The sequence below is a fragment of the Rhinolophus sinicus genome, chromosome 8, assembly GCF_057876585.1.
Source record: "Rhinolophus sinicus isolate RSI-liver-muscle chromosome 8, RSI-T2T, whole genome shotgun sequence".
NCBI lineage: Eukaryota > Metazoa > Chordata > Mammalia > Chiroptera > Rhinolophidae > Rhinolophus > Rhinolophus sinicus.
This window is the reverse complement of record NC_142508.1, coordinates 21,830,989-21,845,278: the sequence shown is the minus strand read 5'-3', so window position 1 is coordinate 21,845,278 and position 14,290 is coordinate 21,830,989. Positions and strand designations below refer to the sequence as shown.

The following is a 14,290-nucleotide window of genomic DNA, read 5'->3' as shown; positions in this document are numbered from 1 at the left end:
TAGCCAGAAAGGTTGGAAAATTATGGCTTTAAATACTTTCCATAGACTCTAAGGTATTTTTTGCTGGTCTCCTTGATCGTTTTCAAGATAATATGAGAAATCATGAAACATTGTCCAGGAAGAGTTTATCTCTACCGTCTAAAAGTACCAAACACTTTACAGCTTAAGCCTAAAAGAAAACCAAATGCTGTTCCTTGTGGCAGACCCAAGGGGTACAATACTGAAATCTGTAAGCTGAGACAGTTCTACAACTTTCTAAGGCAATAAAAATCTCTGGTTGAGGGTGTGAGGTGACCCTGACTTAAAAGTTTATTTCAACAAATTGTTTCCATCTTTTTCTTTTTTCTTTTTTTCCTTTTTGAAATTACATTTTATCTCCTTTTGGCAAATTAAGATCCACTTACCTAGAAAACAAAACCTAGAATTCTTACATTTCTCATTAGCATTATTTCTTCCTTTATCTTTGAGCTGTTTACCTCTTCTTGAAACTTTGACATATGGGAATTTCACACCCAGTGAATATATTTTCATGTAGCTTGTGGCATGAGACTATAATCATTAAAAGAATATACACAAGGAAGAGTAACTGCAACAGCTGGTGACATTTACCAATTAGAATTATAGTTCTTTAAAACACTTTATCCTTCCTTTGGTGTATAAAGGGTAATTATCTCCGATAAATTGCTGAAAAAGATGTAATTTTCCTTTTAAACAGTTTCTACTTACAGTACAAATGTGTTTGGATAGAAGACATTATCACTGGTTCAGTGCTCCTTTGTGCAAAGACGGTTTTCTGGCCGTAAAATTTGCATACTTTGGAAGTCACTGCTTCTAATTCCATCACTACATGTTATTTTGTTAAGAAAAGAAGTTGAGGTAAAAAACAAAAAAGTAAGCACACTCTGTTAAATTTTTGTTTCCTGGAGTGTAAATGAAAAGAATGCACGTGACGGCATTGCAGAGGCAGAATGCCGCTACAAGTGGGGGACCACCAACCTTACCAAAGGAAAAGCTTGCTCAACATCAACAGCTGTGGATTTTGGATGAGTTTGTATCAAGCATTTCATATTCTAGAGAGCTACATTTGGAAGTCTTTTCTGTATTGGCAATTAAATTATAGTTTTCCTAATGAATATGAGAAAATAATAATTAACAAACACATAGCAAGCACGCTATGTATTAAATACCACTTAGAGTAAATACTTTTTTTCATTACTCCCATTAAAACCGCTGAGAGCCTCAGTTCACTAAGCACTAACTTCTTCCTCTTGCTTATTAGGGTAGTAATTTCTAATATAAAAATAGGAGTTTCCGAGTTACTTCTAATTCGATTAAAAAAAGAACAGAATTTGGCTAACAGAGTTGTAATAAAAGGACACAAGGATCTAAACAGATTCCCCCTTGAGCATAAAGAAATCAATAAATATCGAAGGAAGTAAAATATGGTAAGGTGAGTTCCTCTGACACTGGCTGCATAAATAACAGAACACACCAGTGAGTGAATGAGTTTAAGAAAGGGTGCAGACTCCAACAACTTTTTTTGAAGCATTAATCACTAGTTAACTGAGTGAGATGAAAGATGCTGTTTAAAAAAAGAAAAAAACAAAACAAAAAAACCCACTTTGTTAATTATATGCTGTAAATGCTCTTACTTCCTGCTGTTAAACCTAATCCCACAAGTATAGTAAGTTTTGCTTCCCCCATTCCTGGGTAGGTGGGTGCAACACGCAGTCATTTTTCACAGCGACAGATTTAGATACAGAAGAAGCCGCTTAACCTTCCACTAGAGGTTAACAATACTCTATGCAAACACTGTCATGGTGCATAGTTAACGAGGAGACAAATTTTTAAATATAGTATTCCAGTCTCAAAGATTAACTAGAAGCTACAGTATAATTGACTTAATTTAAAAGTGCACTTCTCCTAACCTAGAAAAGCTTGCCTTCAAGAAACAAGCAAGAGCAGAACTGTGGTATCTTGATTTATGGTCATCTGCATGGTTAGTAAATGAAATACCTGAATCTGGTCACTACTACCATTTGGACAAAAATGGGTCTGGTAAGATTTAAAACAATAGTATGTGTTCTCAATTTGAAATTGTGTAGGAACAATTTATAGCTCAGTCTTGCATTGCAGGATCAGAAACAGTCTATAATAGATCATCAAGGAACACAGGACATCATTCTACAAACACATAACTTAGCCTGGGTATTGCTAAAAACACTATAGTTTAAGGGAGAGTTTGGCATTTATGCAGCAATTTCTACATCTTTATACGTGAGTAAAAATGCTCTTAAAGTTAAACTTTTCATTAAAAGCATTTGGAGCAGTTTAAATAAGTTATAAGCTTGCAAATACTTTATCAAATACTTTAAAAAATAGATTTTGAGTATAGCTATGATTATTACTATGTTGTAAAAATATATATATTTTACAAGTTTACTAAGTAGAATAATTATATTGTATTCACAAAGAAAATCAAAAGGAAACACACAGAACTGAAACCTTCAACTATGTTTATGCCTACTTAAATATTATATAAGCCTAGGAAGAGAAATCATTCATGTGGGGGGACATAAACAGTTAGAAATTCAGAAGGGTATGCATTTTTTATGATTATCTAATAATAGTGTACCTATTTTTTTAAAACAACGAACAAAAACATTCTCAGTGTTCTTTAGAAAAATTCTGAACTAATATATCAAGCAGTAAAGCGGCGAGGGAGGCACCTTTCTCTTTGCTAAATCTAGCCACATTCAAAATTCCATATACAACACTTACATATTTTGTCTCCAAGTTGGGAAGTAAATTCTGAATTAAAGACAGTGGCATCCAGATGCTATTGAAAACATTTTTGAGGCTTGCAGCATGTTAACATGTGTATTTTAAATGTGTTCATTTTGTGCAGTCTCACTTTTAAGGGGTTCCGTTACTCCAGAGTTACTCCTCTGAGTAAGGCTGTTTTTGTCTACGAGTATACTGTGAGTATAGACCAATTTCTGCCATAACTCTGTCTAGGAGAAGATCTGAAGTCAGAATCTGCTATCATTCATGCTTCTGAGGCAGGCATATTGAATTCATTCTTAACATTCACATAAATGCTTCCCACAATTTCTTCTAAGTAATCACATAGTTTACACATTTATAGATCTGAGCATTAGTATGTCAGATGTTTTTGTTGTATTACTGGGGGAAATCCTTCCAAACAGGAGGTTATTTAAAATATTAAACGGATGCTGAATGATAATTTAAGATACTCGCCTGCAACACTTAAGGAAAAGAGGCAGATTGATTTTCAATTGAGATTTGGGGTTCAATTTAAATCTTACTACGTCTTGTCCATTTGAGACTATGGGCATCTAATATCTCTCTTGCTATTTCTGATCTAGAATAAGGATCACTCATGCCTCAGAGTTTAGAGAAATAGCTCTTGACACAGGATTCCAAACAAGGAATGTGCTTGTATGTGTGTCACATACTAGCTTTATACTATTATTTTCATGAGTAATAACTACAATGATGACAAAGGTATTATTAAGTCTACCAGTTTACAATAATGTCCACTAACCTTTCTCTGATCTATTTACAGTTGTTATGCTATCAACTACAGACACTGCTCTGAGGCCTTCAAGGGAAATACAAATGCTGTGGGTATTATTTCATCAAGCTTTTAAAATTGAGATTGACTAGGACCTAGGACTGATTTACTCAGTCCCAATTTGGAATCTTTCAGATTTTTGGCTTAGAGGAGACCCGAGAATGCTAGAATGTCAGGGTCCAGAGGTAGTCTATGGATTTACCTTAGTAAAGATGAGGCAGACAGGCCAAAAAACAAAGGACTAAAGATGCGAGAAGCAAACCGCTCATCTAGGAAGGACAACCTCCCCCGCTCCTCTAACCTGGCCCTGGTGTGCGTCAGTCCTCTCCAGGTGAGCATGTCCCAGGGGTTAGGTGCTCCATTCCCCATGTTCTGCCTGGCTTTCCTTCTGACACAAACCACTGAGTAGTCAAGTGGCCTTATCTAAGTAATAAACAATATCAGAAGAAAGCAAAGCCAGAGGGCAAGCACTATTCTTAGTGAACTGAGAAAGTCACCATTGATATATGTCAGGTGCTTCCTATTCTAAAATAGAAGGAAAGTAAAGAAACACAATCGGATATTTTTCCCTCTGTGGCAGGAAAGTGATTTTCTTTTGGAAGGTGCTCATGTTCTGAAGTTGGGGTGGAAACAGTAGAGAAATTGCATGGGGGCAAGAAGCATCGTTCCAGGTGGAAGCAAAGACGATCCTGTTTATTGCAATAGCGCTTGACCTTTACGAAGCACTTTCCTGTTAATATCCTCAGTAAATCTTCCTAAGAACCTAGTGTGGGAGGCAGCACAGGATCATATTACTATCCTCATTGCACAGGTGGGAACACGGAAGCGCACAGGTCAGACAGTTAGCAGGGGTAAAGGCAGGACTTGAGCTCCTGGCGTCCGCATCAAATCCGTCCAGTACAGGGCTGAATTCAAGCCACATTCTGGGGAGTCGGGGGATGACAACTCTCTGGCAAATGTCATAAAGAAGGCAGCACATTTGAGAGATTAATGCAGACAAGACAAGGATAAGCTATGTCCATCCTCTCAGGAGGACGCCAGCATCAGACACCAGCACCGCGTAGCCAATCAGTGGGGAATTGGATCTTTGCTTCCTCATTGCTCCTGGTCTCTGCTTGGTCACAGTAATCCTTATCATGTCCTCCACGTCTCTTTAGGTGTCACCTCACTGTCCAGCACACAGGTCATATGCAATGTGTGTGACAGTGTTAACAAGACCATCCAAACTCATCCAATTGTGTATATTAAATATGTGCAGTTTTTAATATATCAATTATACCTCAGTAAAGCTGTCAAAAGACCAACGTGGTACCCAAGGTCATACAGATACTAAGTGTGGTGACAGAGCAAGAATTCGAACACAGGCAGGCTGGCTCCTGAGTCTGGGTGGGCAGCTTCCCTGTTGTGTTGTTTCCACAGGTCCTGTCCATCCTACCTTGTGGGTTTGTTTGTTTGTTCGTTTTTAGCAGCTACCCCACATTATTATGTCTCATGATTTTTCACACAACTTTTTTACATACACTGCCGTCATCTGCGTCTTCCCTGTCTTATAGGTAGGCAATTTATTTGTTTCTGGGGTGGGGGGGGATAGTTCTAATATAACACTTAAACCCTATTGAATAATTGGTTTTGGCTGACGGTTCCCGTCTGGAAAGCTAATGTGAACATTTTCATGCTGGTCCTCACCTCAAATACCAGCTATCTCTCTGCCAGGCCTGAGTTCCCTTCTTCTAAATTACTGCTGAACAGACAGACTCACTCATCTCAGGTCTTGCTCTTCTTATATGTCTAAGGTCTTTGCTAACACGTACATTCTGCGGTTCTCTGATGGGGCCTTGAGCTGTGTAATGACAACTCCAGGACAGGGCTGTTTCACCAAGAACGAATCTACCAAACCATGCATCCGAAGGTCACAGTTTATCACCTTGATCAGAAAGGGCCCTACCAGCTTCTTCGCTAAGAAGCACAGACACTGGAATTCAGTCCTCTTCAGAAAGACATTGATTTTTTTTTCCTCTTACATATGATTGTTTTTCATTTATACAGAAGTGTCACAAAAAGTTTATATTACAAAGATACATAAAACTATGTTCATAACATGCTATATGTAAAGGGCTTGAGTCAAGTCATTTTCTGTTATTAACTCTTACACATTTTCAGCTATGCCATAACTGTAAGGAATCTCAGACATTCAGGTATGTTCTAGAAACAAACATAAACTTCTCCCTCTTTTCTGCATTAGGAATGTCATTTAATTTCATAGCTAGCTTTTATATATCTAATACTCCATTTTATAGAATAAATTTTTATGGGTTTTCTAAATTATGAAAAATGAGAGTAAAAAAAAAGAAAAATGAGAGTATTGCTAAAAGGTATTGCTACTTTTTCCACTGACTTTTCTAGCTCATCTTTTCATCATTTTCTAGGTGACATTTTTGGGCTCGACTGTCTCTTGGATGGAACAGGACAGACACCAAGAATTCAAAGAATGATAGAGTGTCACAGTTAAAAGGACTAATGCAGTTTATATAACTTATTCACCCATTTTATGGATGACTAAACTGAGGCCGCTTAAGAAAAGTAATGCCCAAAGTCATATAGTTAATTCAAGGGCAAATAGCAGCATGAAGAGAATTAAAACTCAGGTATTATTAAGTCCTAATACAGTCCTCTTTTTTTTTAAAAAAGTAAACTTTTTATTTAAGAATACACTATTTTAGGTTTATAGAAAAATTGTCAAGATACTACAGAGTTCCCATACACCCCACATCCAGTTTCTCCTATTATTAACACCTTACATTAGTATATTTGTTACAATTAATGAACAAATATTGATGTATTATTATTTACTAAAGTCCACACTTTATTCATATTTCCTAGTTTTTACCCAATGTCCTTTTTATTCCATGGTCCCATCCATAATCCAACATTACATTTATTTAGTCATTATATCTTCTTAGTCTCCTCTTGGCTATGCCAATTGCTAAGACCAGCTTTGTTTCTGACGATCTTGACAATTTTGACTGCTGGTTGGGTATTTTGTAAAATGTCCCTCTACTGGGATGCATCTGATATTCTTTTTATTATTAGACTGGAGTATAGGGTTTTCGGAGGAAGACCACAGAGTAGTTATCAAAAGTCAATCCTCTCAACATAGCTTGTCACTGTTGATGCTGACCTCAGTCAACTGGCTGCCATAGTATTTGTCAGGTTTCTCCACAGCAAATCTGTTTCCCCACCCTCTTTTTCATACTGTACTCTTTGGAAGAAAGTCACTATGCACAGCCTTACGGAGTGGGGAGTTGTACTGACTCTTCGTGAGTAAAGTATCTGTATTAATTATCTGGAATTCTACATCAGAGATTTACCTTTCTCCCCATTTATTTACTTGGTCAATCATTTATTGTATCAGTAAGGACAAATGAATATTTATTTTATACTTTTGGTTATAATTTAATACTACCTAATTTATTTGGTTGCTCAATTTTTTCTAGCTCAGGCCATTGGGAGCTCTTTCAGTTGTCTCCTGTGTCCCTTTAAGCTATCTTCTATCATTGTGTGTTTTTTAGAACACTTTAATTTCTGTCACTATGAGATGCTCCAGGCTCATCTTGGGTATTTCCTGCCCAGGTCCTAGTATCAGCCATTTCTCCAAGGAGTCCTGGTTCGTTTTACTGGAGGTTAGAGGTCAAGATTTGGGCACTGGGTGTGCTTGCTGCTACTGGGGTATATCACTGCTTCTCGGTTCTCTCAGCTAACAGACCAAGGAACTACGAGTATATGTGTATATATACTAACCCATGCATATACATATATCTAAAAATTTTTTTATATGTAACCAGTTCTATATTAAGCTAAAGACACGTTCACACTGATGTTTCCAACTCCAATCCATTACCACATGGATCATTCTAGCCTCTTCCTCTTGCTTGTCTCCAATCTCTCATTTCAACAGTGAGAAATGGCTCCCACCAACCACCATCCCTTCACATGCCATGTACATGTACAGTGGTTTCTGAATTGTTAGCCTGTGGGGAGACACTTTAACAACCAGAGTACAGTGCTTATGTACAGTTCCTTTTTCCTTTGTTTTTATAGACTTCACTCATTTCCAAAGTTACTCAGCACTTTTGGCTCCATCTTTCTCAGTGAGGTTATTCCACACGTTTGCAATAGAGTTAGATTATTTTATCATAGTCTCCTTTCCATCCTGGGATCCCATGATCTCCTATTTGGTCTTTAAAATTCTGCATATACTCAGATTTAATCGTTGTTCTGTAAAACTAGGTTTTGACAAATGTATAGTGTCATGTACCTTCCATCACAGTACCACATGCAATAGTTACATTGCTCTGAAAAGTTCCCTGGCTTCACCTACTCAACCCTCCCTGACCTTGAATTCATGGAAACCACTAATTTGTTTATAAACTTTATAGTTTTACCTTTACAAGAATGTCATGTACATGGAATCATACAGAATGTAGCCCTCTCTGGCTTCACTTAGCAATATGCCTTTAAGAGTCATCTGTGTCTTCTCGTGGCCTGATAGCTATTTATTCTCTTTTTTTGCTGAAGAGTATTCCAATTGTATGGCTATGCCACCACTTATTTATCCATAGGACATTTCAGTTGCTTCCAATTTGGGGTGATTATTAATAAAGTTGCTATGAACATTTGAATGAAGCTTTTGGTGTAGACATATGTTTTCAAATCAGTTGGATAAATATGTAGCAATGTAACTGGTTCAGTTGCCCAGTAAGACTGTGTAGCTTTGTAAGAAACTGTCAGTTTTCCAAAGTGCCTTTACCATTGTGCATTTCCACCAGCAATGAGAGTCCCTGTTGGTTTCCATCTTCGTCAACATTTTGCTATTGTCAATTTTTTTTCTTTACACATTTTTTATTTTTTTTTTATTTTAAGTGTGTTTTTCCAACACCCATCATCTCCAAGTCAAGTAGTTGTTTCAATCTAGTTGTAGAGGGCGCAGCTCACAGGATCCCCCCGGGGATCGAACCGGCAACCCTGGTATTATGAGCATTGCATAACTGAGCTAACTGGCCGTCCCAGGTTTTCTTTTCTTTTCTTTTTTTTTTTAATTTTAGCCATACTAATAGGTATGCAGTGGTATCTCATGGTTTGAATCTGCATTTCCCTAATGACAAATGATGGTGAGTGTCTTTCCATATACTTATTTGCTATCCATATAGCTTTGCTGCAGTGTCTGTTCTGATCTTTTGTTCATTTTTGAATTGTGTTGCTTGCTTTCTTATTGTTGAGTATTAAGAGTTCTTTGGACATTTTAGGTCCAAGTCCTGTATCAAATATGTGTCTGTGGCTTGTCTTTTCATTCTCTTAACAGTGCAGAGCAGTCGATTATTAAGTCCAACTTACGATTTTTTTCTTTCATGGATGTTTTTGGTGTTGTGTCTAAAAAGTCATCACCAAACCAAAGTCCACATATATTTCTATTATGTTTTCTTCTAGAAGTTTTATAGTTTGCATTTTACAGGTAGGTTTTTTTTTTTTTTAATCTGTTTTGAGTGAATTTTTGTAAAAGGTGAGCCAGTGTTCTTTTGTTCTCAAAAGGTTTTCCTTAAAAGACTGCTTCAGGGAGGCATGCTTGCTGGAGGTTTAGCATAAAGAACTAACAGTCAACAGCACCTCACAGCTTTTGAAGTTAATATGCAGAAGCATCAATAATGGAGGTGTGATGTCCAGATCCCAAGAAGAAACTCCTTCCTTAGTAATTCTCCATGGCCAGACCACATCTAAGGTTTAGTAGGCTATGCTGGGGGTGGGGGAGGTGGGCAATTAGTTGGTAAACTGGAATTCGTCTGGAGAGTGACTGCCATGACTAAGCATCTGGGTACAATTGCTGTAGCTGTTTTCATGATATGCCTAGTTCTCTATCTCTTTCATCCTTAGATACTGAACAGCTATTTTCATCATGTATACTCAGGGCCTGGCACTTAGTACATGTTAAATAAGTATTTAATTTGTGAGTTCAGGGAGAAAGTTGAGGATGTTTAACACAGAAAACAAGAATTCCTCAGACATGATATCCCATGGAATAGCCCCCGTATCTCTGGGGAAGAAGAGGCATGATAATTGTCATCAAATATTTGAAGGGCTATCCTGCAGAAGAGGGGTCAGAACCGAGGCAGAAGTCAGAGAGCTATAAAATTTCAACTCATTATATAAAAGGGGAGGCTGACTTATGGTGAGCCTGCAATCACTAAACAAATTTTTAAAGCCTGAATGAATCTTTGTGAGGTGTATCGGGGGAGGGAACTTCTATACTGAGAAGGAGAATGAATGAACCATTTTCTGTATCTTTCAACTCTGAAGTTCGATGGGGTTGAACAAATCTAGCAGAGGGTCAAATCAAGAACTTCCCAAGCCCTGAGAACAGGAATATTATGGTGTGCCGTTCCACCTGTAACTCAAAATAAAACAAAAACTATACCATAAAATGTGTGTTAGGAATTCTGATGAAGTTCATTGTGTGCCTGTGATTACTTGTCTCTTTCTTTTTAAGACAGCAAATGTAAACTCTTCCCCTTAATTCTCCCTTTCTGTCTCTTTTGTGCTCCTGCTTAGAACCCTACACATGATTATTTCTGCTGATTTGCCCAGCACGATTTTCTGACTCTCGGTACAAGACAAGAAGTATGCCAAGACTTCTTTGGGAATCATTTTATGTTATATTTATATTTTGTAAAATATAAAAGCTCTGCTCCAAAGAAACCCCATACAAAGGCTGGAAAGTCAGGGGCCTTTTCATTTCCACTGCTCACTTATAATAACTATAGCAGCAATAAATCTGGGGACTATCTAGTTCAGGGGTGTCCAAACTTTTTTCAACATTTTTCACCAAGGGCCATATGTGGTAAAATACACAAACAGCAGGGCCACTCACTCGAGGTGAAGTAGTATTGCCTCACCTGGTTTATTTAAGTAAACTAAATATATTTTTGGAATTTGCTGCGGGCCAATTAACAATGGATCATGGGCTGCAGTTGGCCCGTGGGCCGCAGTTTGGACACCCCTGATCTAGTTCATAGTATAAAATGCAGTTATGTGTTAAAAAAAATAATAGCCGTCTACAACTGATACACAAACTTGCCAGGACTCAAACCACTAATGTTTATTCTGACGATCCAGAGATGTGACGCTGGCTCCATCAAAGATGACATGACTTACATTCCTTCTAGTTTTAAATTTTAAGTTTTTTTCCACTGTGCTCTAATTCTTTGAAAATTCATACATATGCCAAGATACATGATTAAACAGAACACCTTAGTATCTGATCACATAGGTCCTAATAGGATTTAAGGCAAAAACTAATTTTGTTATGATTACCAACTTACAAATGCTGCACTAACTTGTTGAATGTATGTATCGTGAATTTATTCATCGTAGCTAAGTAAGTTTCATAATTTCCTTCCACGGTATCTTAATTTTTGAGCAAATTTACAGGTTACAAATTATTTCCCAAGAATTCTGTGAAAAACCAGATGTTAAAATAAGTGAATATTGATTTCTAACACCTTTGTATTTAGAAAATTAGTTCTTTGATTTAACCGGTTCATCGTTATTGTTACTTTAACTCCTATAAGAAACCTGTTACATCTTTCATATAAAGGGACGGGAGCGTGAGCATTTTTCTATAAATAGTGTGAGGCATTTCCTACCCTATCCTAGCGTGCTAGACCCTCTGCAACTGAGCTGACATGTTTTCACGATGAACTGACCTCTATAATAAGAGTTCCAAAGTTACAATGGAAAAAGTACACTGAAATAACCTTCCCAAGCCTTGTTATGAGGGCTAGCCCTTAAGAAAAATAAGCTGCTGCCTGGAAGGAATAGCACTGGTTTAAAGATGTGAAATAAACCCGTGGTGAACTATAATTATTATTTAAAAAAAAAAAGAAAAAGAATTACATATAGTTTTAAAAAGCAAATGAAAAATACTTACTGGCACATCAACATATTTTGCAGCTGCTTTCACCTTAAGTGGAAAAAAGATAATTAAGAGAATTATTTTCTTAATTGCTAGATAAGCACTATGACAACAGTCAAGCAAAAGCAGAGGAGAGCTCAAATACTTACAGTGAATGACAGAATGGATGAGAAGAAAGTGCCTTCATCATATCTTGACAGTTTCGACAACACCCCTTCCAACACTGCAACAAACTACCAACAGTTTATGATGAGTATTTAGAAAATTACTGTGCATACAAACTAGTAACAGGGCAAACGATTTCTGGACCAACTTCTTCCAAGGCACAGAAATCCACAATGTATGCACCTGAGGGGCTGACTTACAATGTTTACTTTTTCATTTTAAAGATAAACTTTAAGGTCTTTCCCATTGCTGAAAATAACATAGACGTTCTGTGTAATGGGAGTCTGGTCGCTACATGTGAGAAAACTTAAACCATTAATAAATAACTTTAAATTCCTGAGACTGTTCCTTTAAAACACTTTTCAACTTCAATACAGATGTTTAGAAGTCTTCATCACAATTAAAAACCATATGTAACTATGTATGGGGATGGATGTTAACTAGACTTATGACCACTTCACAATATAAACAAATATCAAATAATTGTGTTATATGCCTAAAACTAATATAATCTTACATGTCCATTATACCTCAGTAAAAAACATATAGATGTCTAGAAGAAACGATGGTCAAGCTTAATTAAATCCCTTCTAACATATGTCACTTGGCCATTCCCTAACTTTTTCTGTCTACAGAAGAAGTTGAATAAAAAAGGACTGATAAAGAAAGGGACATGTAACATTTAGGGCTCTTGTAACACTGAAATGAAGTCTGACATTAGGTAACAAGCATTTATCAAACAGTTCTCACTGGGGCGTGTAAGGACCATCCTGCTGCTTGCAGGAGCTTGCAAAGAAGTTAGGGAGCTAAAGCAGATACACACACTGCAGGTACAAAAGAAAGAGCACGAGACTGAGAATATATATCCTGATTCTGTACTAACTACTATGTGGGCTCCGGCCAATCACTGCACCAGTTTCTCCATCAGCGAAATTGTGTGTGTGTGTGTGTGTGTGTGTGTGTGTGTGTGTGTGTGTATGTTGGGGACATATGGAATTAAAATTAGTCTCAAAAGTGTTTTATATTTCTAAAATCTTATATTTCTACAAACTGAAAGTTAAGACATGTATACTGTAACGTAATTAAACGTGGAGAATTTTATTTCATTGACTGGAAACATTAAGATCTGGCATGAAGATAAATAAGAGATATTGATAAGGATTTATTGCCCTACATGTTCCCTTTTTACAGCTAAAATCATAGGCACTATTGACAAATTATACACTCCCAAAGGGAAAATACTGACAAGGTTTTTTAAATACGAAAAGGGAAATTAATGAAGGCTGGTTTTTGTTCACATAGCAGCTTCTTCAGCAAAGTGGTAATAGTTCCAGGGACACAGCTTATTGGTCTCTGATGACTAGAAAACTCACTGAGTGCACGGGAGATAATCTTTTCTCTGCGGCTGGTCAATTACTGCAAAATAGTTTACGCAAAAGAAACAAGAACTTCCCTATAGGTTTCTCCATCACATCATTTGCGACCTGATGTAAGAACACAGAAACAAAACCATGCAAACTGCTGACTCAAGTTTTATTTTTAAAGATTGAGAATTATGTACAGCTGGTTAGTTATCCTAAGGGATACACACAGCAAAAAAACACAAAATTACAATTGCTCACAACTAAAAGTCAATTTAGCACTTTCTTACTGCCCGTTAGGATTTCTTACCAATCACAGCTGGCTAACCCAACTTGACGTGGTTTGCAAAGACCCAGAAGACCAATACTCTAGAGCCATGTCAGACCAGGGGAAGGGAATTCCAAAGTTAATGGCCCTCTGTGGAAAATGCCTCATCTCTTGTAACTCAAATCAGAAGAGGCGGTGTGTGCCGGGTGACCTCCCGTGCCAGGAGGAGAGCGACAATCGCTATGGTTACCAGACAACCTGAGCCACTGACGGCTCCAGCACAGCACCTACTAGTTCTTGGTGCCCGGAAGTGAGTATATGTTCACACTTGGGAGTGATGCTGAGGTACAAGGCGAGGTAGAGGCAAGAACCCTGTGCATGGATTTCGAAGGTCAGAGTTCAAGTTGCAGCTCTGCCACTTTCTGACCATGAGGCGACAGTCTGGACATTGCGCTTCTATAGTTTCCCTTCATTTATCAGTAAAGTGGAAAAAAATGACAGCTATCCTTACAAGGATGCATTACAAGGATGGTGTGGAGATGATTTATGTGAAAGGACTGTGAAAATGGCAAAATGCTGAAGAAATGAAAAGAATGAATACTGTTGAGTTGATTAGCTAAATCACTGTTCATTACAGGAAGTCTAAAACCCTGAATATGTTAAGTCACGAGTTACTGGGGGCAGCCTTAGGATTGTTTACTGATAAGGAGTAATAACGAGTTTGATGGGTCTAATTCAGTGAAATGGTATCGATGGAGGCAGAACAGAGTTGAGGCTGTCTGTAAGTCAGAAGACCTGCATTGGAATCCCATCTGTTTCAAGGCCATACGGCTGATGGTAGAGAAGGGGGCTCTGAACACAGGTGACCTGGCTCCAAAGCCCATGTTTGTAACCAACATGCTACAGAATTGTGAGCATTACAGAAGATGATATAA

The 14,290-nt window shown here is 37.5% G+C and overlaps 1 protein-coding gene across 11 annotated transcripts in view; it reads right to left on the bottom strand.

Moving 5' to 3' along the window:
• Positions 1 to 14,290, bottom strand: part of CADPS2 (calcium dependent secretion activator 2) — a 479,588-nt gene that overhangs the window by 27,463 nt on the left and 437,835 nt on the right. For all 11 annotated transcript variants that reach the window (XM_088799948.1, XM_088799951.1, XM_088799947.1 and 8 more), the window contains 2 exons: positions 11,711 to 11,794; positions 11,577 to 11,609 (listed from right to left, as the gene is read on the bottom strand). In XM_088799948.1, the coding sequence (XP_088656074.1) occupies positions 11,577 to 11,609; positions 11,711 to 11,794 (117 nt within the window). The remainder of the gene's footprint in view (positions 1 to 11,576; positions 11,610 to 11,710; positions 11,795 to 14,290) is intronic.